This window comes from Ciona intestinalis, chromosome 2 (genome assembly GCF_000224145.3).
Source record: "Ciona intestinalis chromosome 2, KH, whole genome shotgun sequence".
NCBI classification, from domain to species: domain Eukaryota; kingdom Metazoa; phylum Chordata; class Ascidiacea; order Phlebobranchia; family Cionidae; genus Ciona; species Ciona intestinalis.
In genome coordinates, this window is record NC_020167.2 from 4,350,991 (window position 1) to 4,378,920 (window position 27,930).

The following is a 27,930-nucleotide window of genomic DNA, read 5'->3' on the forward strand; positions in this document are numbered from 1 at the left end:
GTACGAGATTGCTTATGTTATCGCCGTGTTTTTGTAGTCGACGTCACAAGACATCCGCGCCAGCGTATATACAGTTACCCATTAACCAATAATCATGTTTAATCGTGACCATGTTTATTTAGCGCATGTAAACTAGTAAAAACTGGGCGAAACACGTAACCGGTGGTCAGCGCAAATGTAAAGAGTCTGTTGCTGCGATATGAACTTCCGAATCCTGTAAAACAAGTGTCCGACGTCGCTCGCGTGCCTGTGTTTACAACCGCCTCAACGTTTACACTGTTTACTGAAGGCGGTTCGGGTAGCGGCTTAGCCTTTGCATTCAAAGCCTGGCGCAATGAGTTAGTTAAACCGCGGAAGAGATTATCATCGCCTCAGGCGTCGTCTATTAAGTCACCACGATTACGTATAGGAATGCCTTACCATCGCCCTGCGAGTCCCCCAAAACCACCTCCTGCCCTCGGAGTCACGTAAACTGTACACGGAAGTCTTCCATATATGCCGGGAGAACTGATCTGGAATGACTGCGGCTTCGGGAATTCGTAGGAGCCTAGCAAAGTGGATTATACCTCCGGCTTAACTTGCGGCTGCTGGTACACAACAAGCAACGACGCGTGGTGACGCGAGCCAGACACGCGCCTTCACCGCTTGTCCGGACCTGCCCGACGCATCATATTACGACAGACAATGTTTCGCTTGTTGCAACCGAGCCTCTGCTTCATAACCATGATCCTCTCACGTCGTATCTCGAATACTACCCTAGCCTTACTAACGTTTATTAAAAAACACTGGGCCGCCTCACTTCCCAGCTAGAAATAGTCCACCTAACACTCCCTGTTCCACCTGTAACACACTTCAACTGACATCTGCCCCCATCCCCCAAACTAAACGACTCAAATGGCCTCATCAGAACTCACTTAGCTTTCCAGTGACGCGAACGCGTACAAAGATCAACAGCACTCGCAGAATAGGAACCCTTGTTATGCGTTGTTATGTATTGGCCGCTTGTTTACAATCCCCACCCGTGCCCTGCCTTTGTCAGCTGTCCAAGCCAAGCGTCGCATAAGAGGGGTCTATAATTCGATTCCGACGCGTTTTCTCGCCGAGCGGTTTCTATTAGCGTGTCTGCTATAGTCTAATTAAAGCAGAGCATTGGCTGTCGAAGCTGCCCAAATACCGCAGTTGCCGCACCAACAACGCGGCATCTGCCGTGGCTGTGATCGAGTGGAGAAACTTAGAGCTTCAGCTTCGTATTTTTAAATTAAATCAAGCCTTATTAAAACACGAAAATTGGTTGAACTATCACGTATCATGTATAATTCAACAAAGTCCGTTATCTTAGACCAGCTTTCTCGTTCTGTACTCTGCTAACACTGAGCTTCCGCGTCAACGCCCAAGTTTTTATGCAAATAAACGATTTATCGGTTCAGCAGGCTTATCCCAGTGAAGCACGTAAATTAAACGTGAGGTTTCGTTAGTCGTCTGCACTACGAAACAGATACTACACTAGTACACTCACGAGGGTTAAGTCGACTCTCGAAAACAGTCCCACCTCCAACCGCATCCATGTCTTTATCGTTGTTACACGTTTCGCAGTAAACATAAACTCGCGGCTGTTTGTTTGGCTATTCGTGGCGAACCGGTCTCGCCGAGGCCGCGGACGAATCGCGAAACCCCGGGCGTTGTAATCGGATTCGTCGAATCCTCGCACTTGTCACATCGTCATTAGAAACCGACGGCCGTGAGCGACAAAATCCAGCTCTCGTCACAGCTCGGATAAACAAAGCACTTGAGACAGTTTGTTGCTGTTTAACTGCTAGCAAAACAAATTTCACCCCTTCCCACCTGGATTAGTGACCAATACACACAAACCGCCAGCTAACGTTTACAAACACCTAACGCATTCAACGACGGCCTCCCTTTAATTAAAAGTGCAAAACAGCCCACCAGGAAGTGTAATTAATTTAAACCAGCGTTGCCACGGTAGCAGCTTCATACGGTTATGTTTTGATTTCCTAAGGCCAACGGTCGCCACGCTAATTCGGTCGCGTAAGGCACTTGATTGTTTTAACGCCACGACTTCTGGATTCGCCAAACAATAGTCGCTTCAAATACGACTAACATACGTATAACCCAAAACCAAGTTTCAGAACAAAAGATATCCACCTTTCCCTATATAAACGCTAAGCGAGCGGGCGAAACACACCCTGCACTTTGTTAAACGTTGGATTAATTGGTCCGAAGCACTTTCTTAGATCGGGTGGGGCGGGGATTCTTATTAAGCTCACTTATTATGTAGTCTCGACCTCATTAAAGGCTCACAGAAGCCAGTTCCTGTTTAATAATAAATTCTCTCATTCACCTGCTTTAAATGCGCTTTCGCAATTATCGAAATACATCTTCGATTCGCTAACGAGCGATTGCTGGATAACATCAAGGAAATTGGAATCACTTCCAACAGTTATCCAATACAGCATGCAGGGGTGACTTAGTCGAAATTAAGGTTGAATGAATTGTCCACATTAAAATCCGTCACCAACACGTGCAAAATTGCGCTGCGACATTTTCGCGACGCGACTCCCCTCTCGGAACAACGGGATTTTCGCGTTAATTCAGCATAATCCGCGGATAACGAGGATTGAGATGTTGGCGGATTAACTCAGCGGGAATTCTCGATTCCGCAAAAGACGTGGAATGAACTAGCTACGAACACTATAAACCCGACAGAACTAGAAAGTTCGCAGCAAACTAAACCATATAAACCTTAACACACACTTGTTCAGTCTATATATAGCGTCCCATTTTTTCGCTGCAAACTAATATGCCCTAAAAGTACCCATCTCCCGTACATTCAACACACATTTTTTACTTTCAAAAATTTTGATCCATATGTCATTGTAGCATGCCACTATCTGACAACCACTCCGAAATCCAAGACTGGCTACAACATTAATTTTGCCATCCAACAACCTAACCTACCACACGTTCCTAATATTAATTATTTATTCGCGCACATATGGCTTCAGAAATCCCAGGGCACCAAAAAACAAAGACATGCATGTTTTTGCAACCGTGAAATGACGTTTTCTCGTCAAAGCTACCGAATTCGTACACGTAGCGACCTGAAACACTTCAAATTCTAGACTGTTTATTGTAACAGTCTCTGCCGGACGCCATGTTGCTTCCAATTCTTATGTACCGTCGTGTCCACCGCCATGCCTATACAGTCGCCACTAATTGTCTTAAAATTATACAAAGCACTGAAGTCAATTAGATTTCCGCTTTCCCGGTAATAAGTGTCGTATACTGAACGATTTACTGCCGCTCGCAAAAGTTCCAACCAAGTGTTAACAAGATTTTCGTTCCGGTACAAGTTTTTTTTGTGTTACGTACACGATAACGGGCATCAGTGCTCGCTCCTAAATTAGTTTGTTTAATATAAAACGATGTTTTAATGCACTCGCCGGTTTCGTTTTCCAGTTTTGACTACATCCACAGTCAGTGATGCCAAATGCGAATCGCTTTATTCTACAAGCGATATATTACGTGTCAAGAAAACAATACGGGATCACTGCGGCGGGGAGTTTAATGAGACATTCCAGTCAACATGGGCGCTTTGCACACGACCTTTCCAAGAAAAACCAAACGCAGCCCAGTGAAGCGAAAACATTGATAGATCGGCAAAAATTGCTCTCTATATAGCTATATGACACATAGCAGCCAGATTTTGGCACTTTCACTTTGTCAGGTTTTGCAAAACTCGCTTTAAGCCGTAAATTCTTCTCCCGCTTGTTCGTTTACGCTCATTAACCCCACAACGATCAACCAAGCACCTTCCATGCCCCACGTTGTACAATGCCCAACTCAAGTGCATTAAATCTGTTACTACTAATCGGAAAACGTCCGCCTCTCCTGCCCATCTGGGATGCCTTAGTGCAACCCGATATGCACGACACATAGAACGGCCGTGGACCGTGAAACGATTAACGCGCCCCATGCACTTTGTGGGGGAAGTTGGGTCCACGGGTGCTTCCTAGGTTAAGGTTTCTGTCACTCCAAAGCTTTACTTTCGATTCCGAGAAACAAAGCGTGAAGAAATCACAAAAAAAGGTTAATTAATGATTGTAAAACCGATATTGAGGATAGTGAAAAATTTCATGCTTATGGCGTTTCAATCTGTTTTGCTCACGTACTGTAAATTTTAACTTTCCAACATGAAACAAATTCAACCACAGAAGCACTTTCCGTCGAAAATTCCGACGCCGTAGTCCACTTGTACGTATACGGTCGTAAAAGTTAAGCTGCTTTTTTGACTCGCAGTAATTTTCCACCCGCCGTGGCCGCAAACACCGCACTCGCATCACATGCGCTTCCAAAACCGCGCACGGCGCGCCATGCATTATGTATACTTTCACTGTGTCGCCAATGAGAATTAATTTGCTCTTCTTCCAAAAAGGCAACTTCACCACCTGGCCAAAACAGGATCAGATAGCAGCCAGGCTCGAGCCGAACGCGTGCTGGTCGCTTCCCCACCTAAGCATCACCCCAGGCCTGTAATCAACCGCCAGTCTACGGTTGCGACATTTCAACGATTTTGTTTTGATAACCTGTCGTTGTGTACCAGGTGAAGGAGCCGCTACTTTAGTAGATTTAACGAGCCAATATCGCAAACTATAGGATGGCAGCATATGTTATTGCGCACGCGCTCAAATTTCATTAAAATTTTCGTTTTAATTTCGACTTGCGCGCAGAACAGCCATCTCTTTGCTCAAGATGGCGTCCGATAACCGCCAAGATGAACTGCGCTTCATTAAAAGTAATTTTCCTGTCCACTCCTTCGGCCATTGTTTACATTCACTCTCAATAGGCCAGCGTCGGGAAGTATTCGCGAGACCTTTTCTATCTTCGAGTGTGCGCACACCATAAACACACCAGTGAGCCATCTATAAACTTGCCGGGCTATTCCGCCAACACTGGTTTGCAGTGATTCATTACAAGACAAATATTTGCCTCATTGCCTTATGTCCTCACTGCTATTACTTTAATCTCGACTTAAGCGTCAGCCACTCGAACGCAAACCCAGCCAGGCCTTCCAAAGCTTCACGCGCGCTTGCCTAAATCTGCATTTCATCAGATAAAGCATCAAGATAGGGTACGTTTAGCTCTGCTGCTCTTACACAAGAGCCCTAATAGTCTACCCTTTTGCGAAGTGACATGCTGACGAAACATACCACCGCAAGACACTTACCCGCACGAGCCCGAGTCGTCAATGCGGTGTCTGCCGTGTTTGCAGGCCCGAAACACGGCTGAAATAGTCTCACAAGAACAAACATGCGTACAGTCGGTCATCCATCAAAATATCATTAACAACCGTGACACATATATAAGGATGAGTTTAAATAACTTAATGTCTTGTTTATTTACTTTCTCTATTAAAAAAAACTTTACATGAACATCACAACATCTGATAAAACTTCGACAGTAATTTCCTTCTGTATTATAACCTTGCTATACGTACATTACACTGTCTAGTCACGCATAACGACTTATCACATCCCAAGTTCTCTCTCAACTATAGTCAAGTGTTCTACGCTCGTTGCACCTGCCGTGATTACGAATATACGTCACGAAATTCCAAAACACAACACCTGACTATCGATACTCAGTTATAACCGTCGCGGATAAAGTAAAGCAGAGAAAGCAGTTTGTTGATGTCATCGGAATCTCTCGTCCGAATCCTCCGGCTCTCTCTTCCTTTTTTCCCGCCTCGCCCTTGCTTTTTTCTCGAGCCGTGTTTTTTGTTAACTGTTATAGCCGCTGCTTGGTCCCCTTCGCCCGCGAGCACTCGAGCGCGAATTCCGGTCGCCTCGCTTTAATGGAGCCGGGTAGTTTTAATTCAACAGAACCTCGCAGAATGTTTTGACTTCAGCAGAAGTGTCACCGCTCGCTCTGCGTTAAATCGACTTGCGTATTTCCTGGCCGTTATGCCAGTGGCCGACAGCTTTTATTCTTAAAACAATAGATTTTCAGTCGAAATCAGGCGCACAATGTCAATTTTAAATCCGGGTTTTTACAACGCAAGTATCAACGTCTGAATGGTCGTTTTTATCGATCCAAATTCTCGTAGTGGAATTCAACACCGAAAATCACACAGTAGCAAGCAAAACTCTGTCGAGATATCCCAACAAAGATAAGTTACCCAACTGCTTATCCCCGACCACCGAAGACGTTTTCGTAATCTCTAATCTCACCCATGCAAGATCGACTGCCGGTCACGTCACACCAGCTCGACGTCGACCATCAGGCATAGCGAGCTGAGTAAACGTTTGAGATAAGACGAAGCCTACATGTCCATGTCCCTCGTATTTTGTTACGCCTTGCAACCGCGATTCGACAAACCGTGTCGATCGGTTTTACACTTGTTTTTGACGGGACTTTCTCTAAAGCAAAGTCGAATTCTACCGCGCATTCACGTAAACTTAAGTAACGAAGTATCGTTCCACCGTTTCTTGCCGAATAGCCCTAAAAAGTGAAAACCATTTGCGATTTTACTGAATACTTCGAGCAAACCACGGTCTCCACTTTTCTGGAATGTGACTTTCTATTAAATCTCTTATGTCGTATATGTGTGTAGTGTGGTTAAAATTAATGCCTGATATAATAAAAGTGTTCAAGTTTCGTGTTTTTTTGCGCCGGTTGACTTGACGTTAAAGTGGTTAATATACAGTTATAAAGTACATCGCATGTCAGTGATTTGATTATACGATTGTAGCATGAAGTGGTTGAACTTTATTCTGCTGTTGATTTACTACAGTAGCACTTCGCATGGCTTAACCAATGCGATAATGGAAACGGTTCCAAAACCATCACCATGATAAACTAACATTCATCAATTGCAATCCACACTAGCCTCGTAAACCCAAACGAAATTCGCTTTCGACAGCATATCAATTCACTAACCACAAATATCACATCGGCTCTCAAAACAGATTCATTTTCGGATAACATACATCGGATCTTCCAAAGCATGGCTGGTTTACAGATTATTAATTTCTCTGCATGTATACTCCCGGCAGGCCGCCTCTGTTCTTGAATTAACCCACCGCAGGCATCCACAAAATGCGGGGCCGCGTTTTTTAAATGCGAAGATGCGTTTTAGGGTAGCGTCTTGTCGCCCGTTGCGCAGTGAGCACCAAAATAACCTTTGGTCATGAGGACACAAAATCGTACCAACTGGCAATACTTTCGTCCATCCGACCAAAATGACCCGTGACCGTTTGTGACGTCACAGTGGCTATACCGGGAGATGTTGTTGCGTTTCAAACTAAAACATCCGAACGCTAAAAATAGTTTTCGTTATTTTTCAATGACCAGTATACGCCGGCTATGCTATATGAAAAAGGAAAACGCATTAAATCGTTTAAACCGCAAATATTACAGCTATAAATCCAACGCTAACTGCACATTATAATCAAATGTAAGCGGATACGTTTCCGTCTGATATCACAGCGTTATACCTGGGTATTTGGGCTTCGAAAACGAACAGAAATATTTAGAAAATATGTGTGTTTCGCTAAAAACAACCGTTGTTTTCTTGTGGTGTGTTATGTAAATATATTTTAACGCATGCTTACGTACATTGAGAAGCCGTCGGTATGTTAATACGTAAAGTACAGCTCGTATATCAGACAGACTAATATAGTTAACATTGTCTGTAAAGACAGACTACGAATAAAGCAAACACAAAGCTAGCTTATCCGTTTTCCTTCCGAGATTTCAGCGATTTTACTTAAAAACTCTCATAATCTCCGCTGACAATATGAATGACATTGAGATCCGAAAATCGCTTTGAACACGGTTAGATTTCACGACCGCGTTTAAAATATTGTGTTTCGCAATTATTTCTTCTAACTCTATAAATGCTTAAACACAAGTCGACCAAAGTGATATAACGAATGGTTTAAATATATAATAGTAATGTGGGAAAAACGGGACTTTTTTTATTCTGTTTTCTCGTCCTATTTCGTAGTAAACAATGAACATTCAAAGAATTACAAAACTGTATCCTCCCGACTTCCATAGACTGTTGTAAATTGTTTAAAACGCGCTCAGGATATTTGGATTGTGTGCTAAAGCTTTCCCATCTTACCCCAGAGTGCTATAACTATTAATGTGTCGTAACTTGTTTGAAAATGTAGTATTTTTAATATACGGCAACCGAGTTCAGTTCATTTTATTTTGGCAATTTTGCGTTTTGTTTACGAAGAACGGCATTCCATCAACTAAGAGAACCAAATCTCCATTTAAATTTAATTGCGACAGCTAGCCTTACACAACAGAGGCAGTGACTATATTTGAGGTTCGTGAAATGCCAGTTGAAAGTGTGTGGCGCGTCGAAGTGTCTCCAGAACTTCTATTACACGGTTCGGTAAATCAGGCTAAGTTTATTACAGACCCGCAAGGCACGTGACAGAGTAACCATCCACGCAAGGTCCACAGTAGCCTTATGCGTCGCGTTGTTTTACACAAAAAGCTAGCTATAAAAGACCTCACACAACGACGCGTGTGTTCATACGGTAATGATAGGTTTGCCCAAAGAAAACTAGTTAAATTGCACATTGTGAGTGTGTGCTGAGATTTGGATGCGATTTTTAGTTTCAATTCTGAACTCAGCACGTTTGATTTTAAAGAGCGTTAGGCCTACACCTATATACCCTATTATTTCCGTAACTGCACGTAACGACACCATTCGATCGCTCATACGTCATGCTTACCCTGGATCTGACGTCGCAAAACGGAACTGTCGGCCGTACACAATGACACACACGATTACAGTGATTTCACGCGATGACAATCGCTTTAAAATCAATAGAAAAAGTCTGCTTTGACAACTTCAGTCACAAAATGACCAAAGTTGCGTTGTGTACGCGTATTTTTGTTTAGAAAGTTACAACTTCTGTGTTTACTGCTTTTTTATTTCAAACATTGTTTTTTCAAACAAAATTCAAACAAAAGCACTGCAGAAGATCGCTTATGCTTTAGCACAATTCAAAAATGAAACGTTGCACTATCACTCAGTTAAGGAAGGCAGCTCTAAGTTTGTGAATCCCACGCTTTACCGTGTCATTGACCGGCACCCTATAACAGAACACCGAGCAACGGTATAACACACACGTAATGATGCCGGTTAAATTGTTTGTTAAGTCATTCACTTCCTCTGGAATGCTAATATCCGAGTTGGCTTGTAATATTGGGCATGAACGGGCTCGTCTGTTTAATTACTCCAACCGCACTCTCTATGACGTAGTGCATCGTCATAATGAATATGCATGAGTGATTACCAATCGGTGTGGTTTGTCAAATATAATTAAGCGATAAAAGTCCAAATATGCCCGTACATTTAGTTAGTTTTATTTGAAACAGGAATTGGGTAATCGTGAGTAAATGTAATATTCGTCGTGATTCCTTTTCTAACATATCCGCATTAAATGACAGTTAAGATAATTCTCGAAAATTCTAAACACAACCGTCCTATTTAACTAGTTTTCAAATTTTGTTCAACTGCAGCGCCTGTACTTGCAACCGTTGCAAGTTGAGATTCCACGTTCGTTGTAAATCCTCTGTACCGATAGATGTCACGTGACAAAATTCGGCGGCAAATCCTAATTTCCCTCGACGCCCGGGAGGCTGGGAAACCTGCGCCGTATCGAACGCTGCTGATGTGCGTGGGAACATCCATATCCACTAATTCGAGCAGGCGATCCGCTCGTTTCTTTCCCCGATGGATATTCTAGCTATCTTACATTTTACATGTGCGAACCAAATAGTGCCGCGAACCAACGGTGCGGACGTATGACGTGGACATTTAAAAAGTCGGCATTCCAGGCAATATGTGATATCGACCGTTTCGTCTAAGGTTTCGACCGTTCCTGTATATTCTCCGATAGTTTACATTTTTAAATCCATTTTAGCGGTTATGGCCAGTAATGACGACGTTATACGTTTTACGCTGACCGAATTTTCTTATCAAGTTCGCAATCTTTCAAATTCTCCAGCAAAGCTTTCAACCACATCGATGCCAGCAGGTTGACGGGCCCAGCAAAGCTTTCAACCACATCGATGCCAGCAGGTTGACGGGCGTATGGACCAGCCTTTCCCACGGCATCTCATTGGCCCGTGCAGTATTTGCTGACGTTGGTTCTCCCATCTGCACTGCTTGATTCGCACATTATGAGCGGCCATTCATCCCACTCCACGTACCTAAACCAATTACCATTCGCCGTCATTGAATCTTCCGCACAGCGCGTCTCTTCATCCAATAAAAACCCAGCAACGGGCTACGGTCGAGTGGTTATGATGACGTAGTAACGGCATCAGTAGGTAACCAAATACGACTTAAAGAGTTGTGGTTCGCTGCAAACTTAGGCGTTTTGATTTTGTGTCATTAACGTCTTTTTTTAACACACTGTCGGAAACGAACCTCAAACAGAAAGCTGAAGCGGCCAGAGCTTTGAAAAAAAATACGATCGTTGGGGGAATTTAACGTCTTGTTTGTGTATACATCCATTAGCAGATGTTAATGTATTCAATCACTTATGTTCATATTTTTACTTTCAATTTAATCTCTTTGCTGATCTTCAAAAACAACATCCCGGCGTGACGTCACAATGGTGGTCGCGTGGTTTAGCGTCAACTTGTTATCACAATTCGCGTTTTCGATCTAAACCGAAGCCCGCTTTATATCCAACAACCCAGCCTTTGGTCCAGACAATCGGAATAACGGTTTCTTATCTTTCCCGTGCACATACAAAAATTTCCGCACAAACGATGCCCACAAGCCGCCTCAACTTTCGAGTGAACTTTAGGCTTAATGTTGTATTGTTTTGACTTGCAGCAGGTGCACGTATTAAGTTACCAACCCCGCGGTTCGACATTTAAAAAATCTCTAAAATCCGTACACAAATCGGGCTCTGCCAGCGGTCGCTCGCGCAATCAAAATAAACCTAAAACGTCGATCGGTTTATCGAGAAGTGACACAGGCCACGCGAGTGACAGCATGTAGAGGTCGGGTTATCGCATCCGACACCGGTCGCAGCCGTCACTGATCCGCAGCTTTCAGTGCCCTCAATGTCACCAGCGTGAAAGCGATTGATACATTGGACAGGTTGAAAGGAAAACGGTTTTATACTTCAAAAAAATATCTCACCGAAACTATATAACCCGTTATGCATTTAGCAGCGTTAAATCATCAAATGCTTTGAGCCTGAAATTAGTCGTCGCGTTCTTGAACCATAACGTCATAGGCAAAGTTCAGCGTCAGCAATTTTTCAAACCCACTTTCGATGTATTCGCGGGTTATTAATAAACTGATGGGAGTATTAAATGGTTGATATGCTTCAACATCCGGGGTCGTTTTATTAAATTCCGCTTAAATGCAGAAGATAATCACGATGAATGTAATTGTTCAACCCTTTTTTTGGTTTTTGGTTTACCGGTTTGAAATTAACGACCAAATTACTTTGTTGTTTGTTGTGGTGTGTCAATTTGCGTCAATAAATCCGTTTAATTTGAGTTTTTACGAGCCAGTTATGCATGATTCTGCATAAAAATCTCTTAAGCCCAATTTAAAACTGTTTATACCATATCCAAGTCATAAAATAGACATTTTTAGTCTAAACGTAGAACAATACGAAGTAAAACAAATACCAAACTGAGTAAATATGGCAGGCCTCGCCCATTTAGTTCACTTTAAAAGAGCAAAATAGAAAATTTATGGAAAGCAGCTCGTGCCACTCCCCATTCCTGTTTCATTAAATTGTTGGTACGGTCGTATGTTGGTGCTACCCGTTGGTCTGCTTATCATCACCGGCGCCGCTTTTCATTCCACGAAAGTTTAATTTTGACTCTCGATCTTGAAAGAGAGCCTCCACTCACTAGCGCGTACAGAACCCCCCCAATAAACGACCTCTCGCTGCGCAAAAGGTTGTTGTGTTTAAAACGCAAGCCAATTGCAGCGTTGCTTAGAGTAACAAATGGCTTGCATTCAGCATTACAAATGAAATTGTTTATAAACTTTACCACGCTGATTCGTTTTAGCCAAACCCGCAACCAATGACAGTTCACAGCACATTAATCTACGCAGCCTATTTGTAATCCTTGTCATATCAGTTTGTTTTGTTATCCCATTATCCGTGCTTACGGGCCGTCTGTGTGATATGTCATAAGTTACCAACCCGCCCAGTATTGCGGGAAACTTCAGTTTCTATTTCTCTGATACCCGGTTAGAGCCCCTCTTGCATATTTTGCATTTGCGAAACTTAGTAAAGTGCCCTTGCATTTCTCAACTTGTTGACAATATTGAATAACTTGCGGTGGTGCAGGACAAAGAAAAACGCGGCTTCCAGGCGCAAATAGCTGACTCCGTTGCTTGAGCGACTGGACCACCTACCGCGGCAGCATGTGAACCAGTCAAAACCGCTTCGCACTGGATCCTGTTGTTTTAAGGTTCGCGTCAACGTGCCTGAACTTCCTACGTCACGACTCGGGGATCACCGTTTGCTCGTAATCTATTAACACAGGATTTTAGCACGCCTGAAACGCTATGGCGCTTTGCTTGTCCTTTCGAGCCTACCCATTTATCGAGCCGGCCAACCTATGACCTCTACCTTATCTCGGCCGTCATCACCCGTCCGTTAAGCGGTTCAATATAAGGATCCCGGCACGCCACGTCCATCACCACAGTCCCCACCTCGACAATGGTCGTCGCGGCGCTGTTGAAAGCCCCAATCCTATACCATTCACTTTCTCCACTATGCAATGTGCTGTTGGTACAGCAAAACGCCCCCCACGCAGTCGCGGGTTATTTTAACTTCGTTAATCCGATCGCCGCTTGTTAAGATTGCCGCATCAGTTCGTACAACCCTTGTTTACTGCACGCGCAGGACCTCAATCGCTGACCTACTTAACCCGCACAGGCATTCCCCATTCACCATTACCCATTTTAAATTGCCTCCTTTGGAAACATCGATATGATTGATAGTAATAATCGACACAACGCGACACAACGGACCGTCACTACATCTCGAACGTCCCGTCGCTTTTCAGTTGACTGTGACGTAACAAAGCCAACGCCTCGCCCGTCGTTAATCTTCCGACGCCATCATCCTATGAGCGCAGGGTTGATCCAGCTGCACCACGCGTTCTACATAACATGCTGATAGATACCACATCTCATCTGGAATAGCGGGTCGTACATTACCGTGCAGCCGAAGACCTTAACTATTCACCCCCGCCCTTGGACGGGTCAAAAGTTCGGTTTTAAAACTTCAATGTTGTAGTTATTTTTAAGAAGCATTTGTAAAATCTTGCAAGTGCTCATCACATATATGGTAGTGCTTATGCATTCTTTAAGACGAAATTTTGATCCTTTTTTTTCGGCATTAGAGTCCCGCTGTATTGTAAGCCAGTTTTACCCAGAGGTGGATGAAAGTTATTATTTATTTCACTTTTACTTTTAAATAAAACAATTCCTTTAACCAGACATATCTACGAAAATTAATACTTCGCCTACTTTTACCTCAAAGGGAGAATGAATATTAGACCCGATCTAGATTTTCCCTTGGGTACAGCGTCGCCAACAGTGCCGGTCATTTTGTCGCGAAACTTTGTCTGAATCCTTTTAACTTCGTATCCATTACCAATCTTCATACGTATATTATTTCGTTGTCACGCGTGTGCGGTTTGTGTTCATTTCCATTTACTGACGTCATTTCTCAATTTTTCATATTTCGGAAATTTTAGAGGATTTTGTTTCATCCTAAACCGCGACCGCTTATTCCCGGTTTATTGATCCACCAGATCAAGTTTATCGTTTATTATCTCACAATCGAGATTGTCGATCTTCGTGACATCATCACGCATACGTAAGCAGGCCTGTCGTCGCGGATCCGAAAGTGATCTGCTTAGCATCGTATAGCTGTCAAAGCATTCCATAACGCTTATGTACTCGTGTGTGGATACTGCCCAGTGCTTCCATATATTTTTATTTTCAGTGTTACCATGCCTTGTTTTGTAGAATACAAGGCGAATCAGATTCAAATCAGAAGATTTTTCCATCTCCGGTTTCTAGGAAGCTGTATAAGCCAGCACTATTCTCTATTTTTTCAGTTAAACACATACACAACTTCTGCGGTTATGCTGCATCGATCATTTCGTGGAAACGTCTATTTTGGTACATTAGCGTCCAAAACCTTTTCGCAATGATAATTTATAACCTTCGGCCGCAATACCGCCAGCAACCACACGTATTACATTCGTACTATTTTAATTTCCCCCATTCCTCCTACGTCAATTATGACGTCATTTCTATTCATAACTCGCCATAGAAATAATATACCTCTTGATTTCCGCACTGTCTGCGATTTACACACCAAGGAGAGTTTTTCTTGCCAGTTACTGTCACATTTATTTGGAAAACATTTTAAAATGTCCATATAAGGAACATGGGTACTCAAAATGTGAAAACAGTCTTTCAATGGTTGTCGAATATCGGATTATATCCTCTTTGTTTGCGATCCTACACGGTTTTGTGCTAAAGAAATAAAGGCGAAGTCGCGGTTTTGTTTAGAATCACAAGTTTAATTTTCGACGCCCAACAGTAATGTACGAACATCGTTATGTGCACACAATGTGGTCTTGATATGTCATCGATCGACCTTGTTTTCTCCCGTGTCTTTTGCCCCTATTGTGACGTCACAGATCGGATCGTTTGGAAACAAACACACGCGGGTGACCAGTAAGCTGAGCGACTTGTGAACCCCGCCCGATGCGTTTTCGCACCTGCTGTTGATTTTTACCCACGAAAGTGGAACGCCGGTTTCGCGTAATACTGTGTTTAAAAGACACGCAGAGCAATTTGGGCGAATTCTTTCGACGTAGGAGCTTTCTATTTAAAAACGTGATCTTGTTTTGAAGAGTTTTTGAAGTCGAAAACTGATTAAAAAACCTTAAATTAAAAAAGATTGCCCGCTTTCTTCATCCAAACTACTCGGCCACTCGGCTTCTTAAGCCCCAGTTATATTGTTTATTCGGCTTTGAACTTCGGGCCTGCTTTTTCCAAGTCATCTCCCGTGACGCTGTTGACGTTCCATCCGCCAAAACATCGTCTGGCGGCGCAGGCGGAACACGCACTTGCCGCCCCAACAAAGGCCCCGTGTCATTACCTTCACTTTCGGCGGAGGCGTCCGTTTCATTTGGGATCACTCGCAGAATAAGCAAACATAAATTATGAGCGGTCTCGGGCCTTGGATACAGTGCTTGTAAATCGCGGATGGTTATTGATGGAAAAATTAGTTGCCTACGAAAGCTCGCTAAAAATAAGCGATTTTAAGTGGTGCTTCGCCTTTCAAAAGTATTGAGATGTATACGGTCAATTATGGTTGCCTTTGACGTGTTGCTTGTTTATATTTCAACGCGGTTTCTGTTTTCGCGCATTACAAACCGGATTACACACAAAAACTCAAACAATAAACAGGAAAACAAACTGTAACGCAAACAAAATTCGTCCACGGTGTAAAAACAAAACACCGGCATTGTCACAGGTGCGGGCGACACGTTAGTCACCTCGGACCATTGTTCAACACCGGTCATAGAGCGAACTCGCACCTGCAGGCGAACATTTCAACGCCCGCGTATAACTCTCGGTCACCGATTTTTATACAGTGACCCACGAGAACTGGAATATTTATTTCCTGTCTGGCCAAAGTAAACCTCATTAAATCACGACCCTTTGTCGGACAGTGACCATTAAATGAACGACTCCCTATATTAATATGCGGTGGCTCGCAAAATCACACGGTTCTTTGGAGTAATTGATTCGTTTCAAAACCCGCGGCAAAACATTTAATTCATCGCCATAGCAGTGCGCGCGCCTCCCCGGATTTCCGAGGTTCTCCGTTCTTTATAAAGTGACGGAAAACAGGCTTTAACTAGCTTTGTTTCCGCAATAATTCCTTATTGCTCGAAACGGAAAGCGGGAGGCGCCTACCGTTCACTTGTAATATCGGCGTTCCGAGTGACCGGTCGTGTATACCGCCACACCATTAGCATGACGGTAGGGACTCGCGTTGATTTACTGCCTCGCGCGACTCAAATTCGTGATGAAACGGACACAAAAACAATCAACTGTTTGTGAAGTATAGTCGTCTGCGCCAGTGAATGTGGGAATTGTTGTCAAACAGACGGTGGACGGATTTTCGCCGTTCGTTTCCGTTTCAGCCACTTCGGGATTCCGTCTCCGCCAAACCGACACGGTCAGGTCCACAGGGTGCCCGTAAATGGTTTATCTGTACGGCGCTGATTCACCAGGCATAAGAATTGTGTAAAGAACGTTAATTCGACGACCTGTCCCTTGCCGATCAATGTAACAGGATCCCGGATAACTGAAACTTGGTTACGTAAAGTTACATGACCACTGACGCAAAGTGCACATGTTGATAGTTCAATAACTCCAGAGAAAGCCAATAAAGGCTACACCATCATTCAGTTGCTTTAGTTAAAAAAGCACTGCTCGTTGGAGAGGAACTTACGAGCGCTCATGCAAGAAGCTTGCCTGCGTTGCTAAACCTCTGCGGTGCTGTAACCAAACACCGAGAATGGAGCTAGTAAAGCGTGACGGCACGTGACCGAGCCACCGTAGATTCCTCGCGAAGCGCAAGACGTTAAACTGCCGGGGTAAAAGCGACGACCCCGAAATAGTTTTTCACTGACCCGTGACTGCTAACCACCGCTTTTGGTCACAGGGTGTAAACCGTGGTCACCTGATCCCGCGGTTACACAGGGACAGATTGAGAGCGTCCGGTTACAAAGAACCCGCTCGCGGGAAAGTGGATCTCACAACACAGGGTCGACCTTGGGTGATTTAACTGATGTGTAGCACCCGTGAGACTGTTGGTGTTGTGCTGTCAAAAAATGAGTGTTTTGATTTTTAGGGGAAATCATATAAAGACAGTTATTTTTTGTTGTAATTTTAATGTAAATTATGGTATACATGAAAAACAATACAACATGAGTTGCACCGCGATCTATCCTATGTTTTTTTTCTACGTGGTTCTTATTTTAAGGCATAACATGGAATGATAATATGCTAGCGGATCTAATGGAACAACGATAATGCGACGCTTGGCTGTGGCCACTTTCGTTAGCCGCTGCAAAACGCGACCATTTTTCATTCGACCGCAATTTCGATTCTAACCATGAAAGCGCTCGATTTAGAATATCTTGATTCGATGAAAGCACCGCAAACGGACGCGTTGCATTTCTGCACCAGCGGTTCCATTAGCTCGTTCAAGGTGGCCGGCCCATCATACAGGAATGCGGTGTCGGTTCTTCCATCAAAATCCTCGAATTTTCGCCGCTAATCAAATCCTCCCGCTTGCCCGGCGCCGTTGCCATTATAGAGACCGCCTTGTAAGTTGTGGTCATTTTCTTGCTCTTGAAGTCGTATTTTCAGCCGATTTACTAGTTGCTTTGTTATTTAAAAAGGCCTATTTTCGGCATTCTTTTTAGGGCGATTAGCCTCTTATAAACCGTTCGCGTGCCACGAACCTAATTGCCTCCAACCACGCGCATCGTTCAAAACGTTGCCCGATTTAAAGCCAAGTTTGACATTTCCCCACCAACACGTCGGCACGCAACGAAAATGATTTCTAATTGGCCATTATACGCAGGGTACTGATGCCGTTCTACGATGCTGACGCGAAGCTCATTTTCCTGGCAGGAAAGGTTGGTTGACCTCATACTATTGAAAATTATGTGCAGTCTGGAAGTGTTTTTGTCGTGTAAATGTTTCCCACACACCCCACACGTTGCTACATCAGCTCAAATTGATTCCTTTACCCACAGGGCGATTCCTCACTCTCCATACTCGAAGTTGTGGACGGTACAGAGTTGATCAGTCAAGGTAATATCGGTGCTTCCTTCGTTTATTTTATGCCGGGATTCTACAGTGTTTCCGACTTCTTTAACCGCTAGTTCTACTAATGTATAGTTTTTCCTTACCGGCAACACTGACCGGTGTTTGCACTTGTACTCAACCCGCAATGGAAACGGTCTGTGTTTTGGTTCGTCTCGTTGCACGAAAACCGGGCTAATGGACCGTAAAACACTGATTGGACACAGTGTTTTACATCTTCCCATTAATAGGACGACTTTCGCCGAAAAAAACGATTACTCTCAACCAAATTGGGCTGCATAAACAGGCCCGCTGTCCCACTACAGACAGCGGGGCTTAGTCAAGGGTCGGCCTAAACTTCAGAGATAAGTCGGAGATGGTAATTCGATTACGGCACCGTTTCGAACTTCGTGTTTACGTTTGAACAGACTACAATTACCGCTCCAACCCATCGGCGTGTTTGTTTGTTCGATGTTTAGCAGAAGACACGTCAAAAGCGATTATCTTAAACGAAAATATCCCGTCAGTTCTACTGCAAAACTCATGAACATTATTTAAAGCAATCAATCTACAGCGGTTAGGGTGGGCTCTTTTATATAGTTGACAAACATTGAAGCGAAGACTAATTTTAACTTTTTTATTAGTAGGGCGGGGGAAGACGGGTCACATTTTTATTCTATTTTGTCGTCCTATTTGTTAGTAAACAAAGAACATTCAAAGAAATATAAAATCGAACTCTCATAACTCCCATAGACCGTTGTTAATTGTTTTAAACACGATTAAAATATTTGGATAGTATGTGCTAATGGTGTCCCGTCTTCCACCACTCTACTATATAAAAAATCTTAAACTTTTAAAGCTTTTGTTTCTAAATAACGTCAAAATAAACTACCATTTAAGTAAATATTTCATTGGCGCTTTTAACTGAAAAAAAAAATTTATATATTACATTTACCATCGTTATATTTCTGTATAAAATTAGCGAAACAATATCACATATTTCTCAGCGAGCCAAACCATGTTGCCGGACCAGAGCAAAGGCATGGGCATCCTACCGAAGCTCGCAGTGGACGTTATGTCGTGTGAGGTGGACCGACTCATGCAACTATGTGCTCGGCAGATTGTACCGGTGAAAATAGAGGTCCCAAGAAAGGTAACCACCTTCATCGTATATTAGCAAACGACGTTTTGACGTCTTATTCAGGTTGTCTTTAAAGGGGTGAAATGATACTCAATAAAAGCTACTATTTTTTAAAAAATAGCTGTAATACAAGTGTAACTTGTCCATTTGCCGTTTATCGAAGAAACTAATTATCACTAACAGCGCCTATCATAACTGTTAAGCTTTTGTAAAAAAAACATTCATTTGTTTTACTGTAGCTTGAAAATGTTATATAGTTTTTATTTTATTTTTTATAAAAGTCGAAACTTTGTTTTAAGTCACACAGGGATTTTATAAGCGAGCTTTATCCTGACACCGATTCAGACGAAATCGTATTGACAGCAGAGAATTGGTTATCCGGGACCAACGGACAGGTGAATCATAACTAATAATTCGAAATACATTGATAACAGTAATCACACGTACTGCATCACAGAGGACCAAGACGAGCCTGGATCCGAGTACTCGGAAGTCGTTACGCGTTTCGCAGAATGCACCAACGGTAGCCGCACCAGCGGCACCAGCGGAACCAACGGAACCAGTGGAACCAGTGGAACCAGCGGAATCAGCCGCACAAGCGGCACCAGCGGCCGAAGTAGTTAAAAACACAACCCCTACTGACACCAAGAAAGTTGCTAGTAGCTCACCACCGCCACCAAGCGAGAGTAAGCTACCGGCACCAGAGAAAAAGGTTGAAGTTGAGAAACCGAAACCCACTGCTACTGCCGTTGTTGCAAAACCCTTTGCTGGTAAGTAAGACTTTAATAAAGTCCTGAATAAAACTTTAATAAAAAAACGCAAAATTTGATACAAGTTAAGTTTTCCTGTTATATATTTCCTTTAAAAAAAATCACCCACAAAGTTACATACGCGGTAACTCGTAAGCTGGCAGAGGGTGTATGAAACAGAACATTCGTGTTATAACGACTGGCGTTTTTCCATCTATTCATGTATATTCATATATTTATGCTTTCATATAACTAGCTTTGGTACTTATGAAACGAGAATCGAAAAACAATTAAACGAATCAATTTAACCCCATCACGTGACAGGTGTCCGCCAGTCCAAATTTCGTCACTGGACGGGTACAGTGCTTCACCCCACCACCCATATAACCAACATACCAAAGCTGAACACCTCGTTATCAGGATCTTGTGATGGTTTCCATATCAACACCGAACGTGTGGCGTTTCCTCTATCCACACCTGGTGGCCACGTCGCAATATGGGAGGTAATTCCTTCAGTAAAAGTTGTTTAATATATATATATATATATATATTATATGTATATAAATATTGCTAAAAAAATAACATATTTTTTTTAATATTACTCGCGATGCAACCAGTATGTTATCAGCACTTTATTCACTGATTATTAGATAGGCACACTTGCGCAGTTCGTTAGCGCGCATCCCTTTAGCCCAGTTACAGGTTCAAGGCTCGTATCTGCTACCATTGTGGGTGTATGTGTTTTTGTGCAAGACACTTGACGGCAATTTCTCCAACCCAGTGGCCCCTAACGAGTAGTTTAAATTGTCAGCCATACACAAAATAATCACCACAAAGTTACATATACACGTGGTAACTCGTAAGCGGGCACAAGGTACATGAAACAGAACATTCGTGTTAAAACGACTGTCGTTGGGAGGATCAAGCAAGTTATATTTATGCTTGTATATTAGCTTCAATATTTCTTTGAAGTTTACTTTTTAACTAGATGCAAACTCCGCAATAATCGCATCTTTTTCACCTAAGTTTTTTTAATGTTTTTCTAGTTATCAAAAATCGGGCGACTTCCTTCTTCGGACCCACCCAGCCTCCAGAACACCGCAGCTGTCACTGACATGCGGTGGGATCCGTTCAACTCTCACAGAATCGCCGTAGGTCTTGAAAATGGGAAGATCAAAGTGTGGGAGATACCTGAAGGAGGTTTAAAGGAAGTTGTTTCGGAAGAATCATTTTCTCTTTCAGGTAATCTTCGCAGTTGAATTTCTTGACAGATTTTCTTTTATTACTTTGTGGCTTTTTGCACTTTGTGGCAGATTTTTTTCCTATTTACTAATTATAGTAATAATCTGGTGGTACGAAAACGTAACCAACAAAGTCCAACCGCTAGTACAATATATGAACATCGGATCAGGGTCAGATACGCGGAATTTACTACAAGTCATACTAATTTCTTGGGTATTTTTTTTCATTTACCGCTTGAAACTGTATTGGTTAGATGTACAGGTAGTTCAGAAAGTCACTGGTGTGCACTGTTCTATTCATTCATTCAGTCTATCAAGCTGGCAACGAAATTTAGACCAGGATTGTCTGAATCTTACAATTTGCATAAATTATACTTGTTGAAAATCCTATTACCATACACAGGTCACTACAATAAGGTAATCTGCGTCCGGTTTCATCCTCTCGCATCCGGGATCCTCGCTTCTGCATCTTCGGATTCCACCATCAAAATATGGGATCTGGAATCTCAGGAAAATGTAAGAAATATACGCAATCGTTTTGTGGCAAGAAATTGATGTTTTTATAACAACTATATTTAGGACTTTATAACAACTTCATATTTTTGTTTAGCCAAACAGGAAAATCTTGATAAAACGTTTGCAGGAGTTGTATGTGAACCGAAGTTACTTTTATAGTTTCATTTTATAACTAACCAGTAACACTAACAAAAATGTTTTTTTACCGTTGTGTGATACATTTGTCATACGTATAAATATAGCACTATGGGGTAAGATGAGATATTTCCTGATCCTTTTTTTGCACAACCAACAATGCTATTTTAGAGTCGCGGGTCTACAGTCATATAATTTTATAAATATTGTTTATTCACTACCAAATGGGACGAGAAAAGAGACTAAAAACACGTCCCATCTTACCCCAACTTAATCTATGTATTTATGTATTACCTTACCCCACCCTACTACATGTATTTGTGTATCATCTTACCCCACCCTACTATATGTACATGACCAAACACTTTGTTAATTCCAGTGTATAACACTGACCGGCCACGAAGACGAGATTCTTAATATATCGTGGAGCAGCGATGGCAAGTACATAGCATCCATGTGCAAAGACAACAAGATAAGAATATACGATCCTAGGTCTTCTACTGAACCAATAAAGGTAGGTGTAACATAATGGCAATATTCGACGACATATTTATTATAGGACACCAAGAATATTTTAAGTGTATCAATTTTTATAACAGTCAATATACCTATTTTTTTTAAATGGGTTTAGCAGCCATGTATTTTGATTTAATTTTAATTTCAGTGGTTTTTACTCGTAGCGTCCACTTAACGACTCCTCCTGCTTTTTTATTTCTCTGGATAAATGAATTCGACCTTCGTTATCGTATTCGTATATAGAAGAATAAAAAAATATGTATATATATATGTATTTTTTAAGACTTTTTCGTATAGGTCCTTTCGACTGAGCTTAGAACGCATACCACTATTTAATACTTTCTTCATATCCACTAATGTATAACAACCTTTAACGATCGACTTGAATCTTAGGTTGCCACGGGTTCTGAGGGCAGCAGCAGAGGCGGTAGAATCGTGTGGGCTTGCTCGGACCAACTTCTGATTTCGTCTGGTTTTAAGTGAGACATTTTTATTAGGAAGTTGGAGAACCTTTCTGTTTTAATAAGAAAACATTTTTGTTTTTTTAATGAGAAAAATTTCTGCGTTTTTTTAAGACGAAAATTTCTGTTTTATAATGAGAAGACTTTCTGTTTTTTTAAATGAGAAAACTTTTTTTAAATATGAAAGAAAACCTGATTTTAAATATGAAAACTATCTTTTTTTAATAAAAATATTTTTGTCGTTTTTAGAAGTGGAGCTCGTGAAATTGCCGTTTATGACGTCACAGACATGGATCGCGGTCAAGTGGAATCTCAAGACCTTGGGGGATCCCCCTCCACATTAATACCACATTATGATGAAGATAGTAGCACACTGTTTGTAACCGGGAAGGTAGGAAAGAAATTTTTAAAAATTTATAAAACGTATAGAATTACATGCGTGGCAAAAATTCGGTACCAAAGCACGCTATATAACAGCAGCACTTAACAATAAAATTGTTAAAATAATTTTTTCAGAAGTTTTGTTTTTCATCATGGTCCGTTCTTTAAATAAACTCTTTTTAAGGCCATTGTACGGGTCGTGTCTTTACACACGCTTTTGTTTTTCATTAGAGTTTTAACTTAATTAAACATAAACGGCTCGTTGTTTGTCTGTTGGGTGTAGCGACCACGTTTTTTGCTTTTAATTAAATGTCAAATCAATTTTTTTTTTAAACTAAAGCGTATTTTTTCCAACTGTTATCAGGTCGCCGTATCCTAAATTTTCGTTTAAAATATTTTTCAATCTTCGCTACCGTAATCCAATATACAAATCTAGTTATTACTATTTTACCAGGGCGATACCACCATGCACTCATTCGAGGTCTCGCCGACCGAACCTCACCTTCATCAACTAAACACCTTCACTTCAGATAAAATGCATCAAGGGTTTCTATTTCTTCCCAAAACGACATGCGACCCTCGTAAGGTTGAATTTGCCCGCGCATGGCGGCTGAGCAAAACCACCCTGGTTCCGATCTCGTTTAAAGTTCCGAGAATTAAGGTGAATTAATGTAACTTGCTTTATCATGGCAGCCAGCAACTGCATTGGATGAAATTAAAAGTCATTGTATGTGCTGTGGAATGAATGAATGAGTGTAACTTGCTTTATCCTTGCGTGGCGGGAAACGACAGTCTTTATAACGCAGGTGTTCTGGTGTATACACATTGTGTCCGCTACCGAGTTACCCCGTATGTAACTTTGTGGTGATTTTTTCTGTATGATTAACAATTTTAGACAACCCATTAGTGGCCACTGGGTTGGAGCAAAAGTATAAGAATACAAAACCATTGTAAAACCAAACCCTTTTTAACTTGGTTTAATTACAGATTTAATATCTTTTCCATACTCTAAGTACATTACATACAGATGGAATATTTCCAAGACGACTTGTTTCCGGAAACACGTGACCTGCGGAAGCCTACAATGACGTCACAACAGTGGCTCGACGGAAAAAACGTACAAGCTTCGAAAATCAGTGTCTGCCCGAAAGATATGAAACCATGTACGTCATATTTATTATTTTAAAACTTTCTTATAAAATATAGTATGGTGGGGAAAGATGGGACACCTTGTAACTCTATTTTTTCGTCCCAATTGGTAATAAACAAAGAACATTCAAAGACTTACAAAACTTTATTGTCACGACTACCATAGACCGCTGTTAATTGTTTAAAACACGATCAGGATATTTGGATATTGTGTGTTAAAGGAGTCCCGTCTTCCCCCACCCCACTATGAAAATAAAACGTACGATTCATTGAAAACAATTCACGTATCGTCTGCCTTTCGAGGAAAATCTATTATGGTATGATAATTATCGTAACTTAGTTCATAAATAATATTATGTATGCGTTTTATTTTCAATGTTAGCAAGCGTTAAACTATACAACCCATTTCTCATCTGTACAACCCATTTCTCTCTGTCAAATATAAAAATGATCATTCTGTCACTTTTTTTATCATCATTTTTATATAGTAGGGTGGGGGAAGCTGGGACACCTTTTCGTTCAATTCTCTTATCCCATTTTGTGGTAAACAAAAAATCAAAGAATTACAAAACCATATCCTTACAACTCCTATAGGCCGTTGTTAATTGTTTAAAACACGATCAGAATATTTGGATATGATGTGCTATTAAGGTGTCGCATCTCCCCCCACCCTACTATATATTTTCCAAGTTAGCAGCGTTACATAACAAAGTTCTTATACTGTTTAATATAAAAAAAATGACCATTCTAACATTTTTATCTCTGACGTAATTAACTGATTTACAAGATATTTCTCGATATTTGCAGTGAGTGAGGCACCCAAGGAAGCACCGAAAGCTCGGAAATACGAATCATATGATCCATCCACTTATAAGACAGACGAAGAGAAAAAAGAAGAGGTAAGATGGAGTTATTATCCATAAAATATGACCCCAATGGCCCGCGCCGTCGCACAGCGGTTGGGGCGTTTGCCTCTAACTCAGACGGGAAGGGTTCAAGACTCGTCGCTGCTACCATTGTGGGTTTATGTGTCCATGGGCGACACCTAGTGACAATTTCTCCAATCCATTTGTCAGTAATGGTTTGTTTAAATTGTAAGTCATACTGAAAAAAATACACTCACAAAGTTACATATACGTGGTACTCGTGACACAAGGTGTATGAAACATAACGTCCGTACTTACCGACTATCGTTTTGCCTTTACGCCAGGATAAAGCAAGTTACATTCTTTTATTAAAAACATACTTTGACTTTTAATTCCGTTTAATGCAGTTGCTGGCTGCCATGTCGAATAGACTTGACCTTGATAAAGAGTTGGAGCAAGATACAATGGAAGGAGTGGACGAAGATGAATGGGTGAGATTCACGTGTTTTAAATACTGTTTAAATATTGTTTTGGTTTGACTATAGTCCGTTTCGGTTTATTTGATTTAAAGTACATGAAGTATTTTATTTCTTAGTTTGGTTATCATTATTTTTGTATTTCACAGGACGATTACTAGCTTACCAGGTTCTGCCTCTACATCAGGTTGATTTTTACTTTTTACCACAAAACATAATATCATATTCAAATCATTCCATGAGTTTGTCTCAGCGTGCAATATACGCAAGCTCGCAACATCAACGGCCTGCAAAAGCTGTCTTTGAACCAAAGTGATTCTCAACTCAACTCAATGGCACTTACGATTTGTACATGCCCTTAACCCAAGTGAATCTTTACATTCTTTTATTAGATTGTTCATTTAATGGCGACAATGTAGTCGCAGAATCAAGATTAACTCGATATAGAATATAGATCATATTATTAAACAAGTTACACGGATAGCCATGACTTTTGTAACAGATGCCTTGAAATACGTATAGGTTTGTTATTTTTCAAAAGAGAACTAGTATGAGTTTTGAAAACTCGTTAAGACAGACGTGTTTGCAATTTTAAGAGAGTTTTCTTTGGTCAGAGGTGCATGGCCCAAAGTTAGTATGGCATGGCCTACTGATTGGGTAGAAGTAGACTATGGAAAGTGAAAAATCAGGAGGTAGGCTATCCATCACTTCACTATAGTCGTTCATTTGTGCAAACAAGCTCTACGGTGCACTACTTCAATGACTTTTTTCACTTGAATATATACACTTTTTATAGAAATGTGCAATGTACAAGTTCGTAGCCTTTAATAATGTGTTTAAATTCTGCATAACTTTTTTTGGTCACTGCATTCGTATATGCGTTCTTTACTGTTTCCATATACACAACTACGCAGTTGTAAGACTTTAACCTAGGAGATCCCAGAGGTTGTTTTTTAACTTAGATGGCGTGGATTTGATAATTCAGTTGTAGAACCGAGTTCGATAGTATTGTTCAAACTGCGCTGTCTTTTGTTTTCTCTGTCTTGGTGGAAGCAGCAGAAGAATCCGACATGTTGTGGTTGCAATTACCAGCGACCGATAAACAACCAAACATCTTGGCAAGCTGCTTTTTCGTTTTCTTTCTCATTTTACTGCAAGAGCAACGAATTTATTTTAAATATTCTTTAGAGGTTCATAATGTATAAAAAACGCAGTGTATTTCCCACGTTTTGTCCGCCATCCGACATGACTTCATTAGGAAATTGCAGACAAAACGTCACAAATTTTACATTATGCTTGGTGGAAGCAGGATAACATACGTCGTGCAATATATGTTATGTTGTTTTACATTTCATACCAACGTCGTGCGTATACAGCCACGAATTTATAAACTTACCTTGAAGCAAGGTTATAAAAAACTGGGTTGAGACATTCACTGAAACGCAGGCAAAGATATTCGGACATTCCAAACCACCAATGAAAAATCTCGTCTTCGCGGGTCACTGCTTTTGTGGTCGTCCCATAAATGTGGTATGCTGTAACGGCAAATTTTAAAAGTTTAAATTCGTTTCCTTATGTTGGCGGACCGAAACACGCACGTTACGACTTTTTACTCTAATTTCTAAGTTGGAAATTTTACTATAATATAGTTGATTTACTATAGTTGTCTTGACTTTTTACTATAGTTGTCTTTAGTAAGGAATTTCTAAGATTAACGTACCTGTATGCGGAATGTAACCAAGCATAAACGACCCGACAATCAGGTAAAGCTGTACGAACGCTTGATGCTCCTTACGCCTCCGACGAACCTCGGCGTTACTGCTTACGTTTTTACCCTCTGGGTGAGATTCTGTTCCAAAATAAATGTGAATTGATAAAACATCCTCACCGTTCATTAAATATAATGCTTTTTAGTCTTATTTGCAGATAAGTGTACGATGGTGACAGATTTTTTTTATTTTTTTTTTTTTTTTTTTTTTTTTTTTTTATTGCAATAAAAATTACGAACAACAGTACGATTGTAGTAACAACATTAACAAACGGCTGCACCCCATTTCATAAAATGTGTGGAAGTAAGACCACGTATTTTGGCTATTTGATATTCAGTGGCTTGGATCCTTTCCACTTCATGAACAAAAATTTTTACTACGGGAATTTTCTCCTGCACTCTACAGCGATAAATACAAAATCGAGCACACAACAATAAGCAGTTCACAAGAACATCATTAACACCGAATAAAAAGTGTTTTACGTGAAAGCAAAATGGTCTACGGACCCTTGCGCAAATCCAGTTTTCAACTTTATACCAATAGTCTTTAACTTTTGGACAATTATAAAAAGCATGGATTATCG

General features: G+C 41.3%; 3 protein-coding genes across 3 annotated transcripts in view; 1 reads left to right on the top strand and 2 right to left on the bottom strand.

Annotated features, from left to right (window-relative positions):
• Positions 1-15,013, bottom strand: part of LOC108951058 (vasorin-like) — a 26,741-nt gene extending 11,728 nt beyond the window's left edge. Inside the window, exons 1-2 of the mRNA XM_018817719.2 lie at positions 15,002-15,013; positions 858-863 (exon numbers count right to left, since the gene is read on the bottom strand). The gene's annotated coding sequence lies outside the window, so the exon portion shown is untranslated. The remainder of the gene's footprint in view (positions 1-857; positions 864-15,001) is intronic.
• LOC100175730 (coronin-7-like) overlaps positions 1-26,061 on the top strand; it is a 42,575-nt gene extending 16,514 nt beyond the window's left edge. Inside the window, exons 8-23 of the mRNA XM_002128036.4 lie at positions 17,724-17,778; positions 17,899-17,956; positions 18,955-19,100; positions 19,388-19,483; positions 19,546-19,858; positions 20,162-20,340; positions 20,884-21,079; positions 21,482-21,594; positions 22,109-22,243; positions 22,639-22,724; positions 22,956-23,097; positions 23,542-23,748; positions 24,115-24,250; positions 25,044-25,135; positions 25,510-25,593; positions 25,728-26,061. Coding sequence (XP_002128072.1) covers positions 17,724-17,778; positions 17,899-17,956; positions 18,955-19,100; positions 19,388-19,483; positions 19,546-19,858; positions 20,162-20,340; positions 20,884-21,079; positions 21,482-21,594; positions 22,109-22,243; positions 22,639-22,724; positions 22,956-23,097; positions 23,542-23,748; positions 24,115-24,250; positions 25,044-25,135; positions 25,510-25,593; positions 25,728-25,739 — 2,050 coding nt within the window. The 3' untranslated portion in view covers positions 25,740-26,061. The remainder of the gene's footprint in view (positions 1-17,723; positions 17,779-17,898; positions 17,957-18,954; positions 19,101-19,387; positions 19,484-19,545; positions 19,859-20,161; positions 20,341-20,883; positions 21,080-21,481; positions 21,595-22,108; positions 22,244-22,638; positions 22,725-22,955; positions 23,098-23,541; positions 23,749-24,114; positions 24,251-25,043; positions 25,136-25,509; positions 25,594-25,727) is intronic.
• Positions 26,062-26,386: 325 nt separating this feature from the next.
• The window catches only part of LOC100181208 (growth hormone secretagogue receptor type 1-like), a 4,806-nt gene continuing 3,262 nt past the window's right edge, over positions 26,387-27,930 (bottom strand). The window contains exons 7-9 of the mRNA XM_002123194.2: positions 27,299-27,427; positions 26,975-27,113; positions 26,387-26,729 (exon numbers count right to left, since the gene is read on the bottom strand). Of these exons, the coding sequence (XP_002123230.1) occupies positions 26,591-26,729; positions 26,975-27,113; positions 27,299-27,427 (407 nt within the window). The 3' untranslated portion in view covers positions 26,387-26,590. The remainder of the gene's footprint in view (positions 26,730-26,974; positions 27,114-27,298; positions 27,428-27,930) is intronic.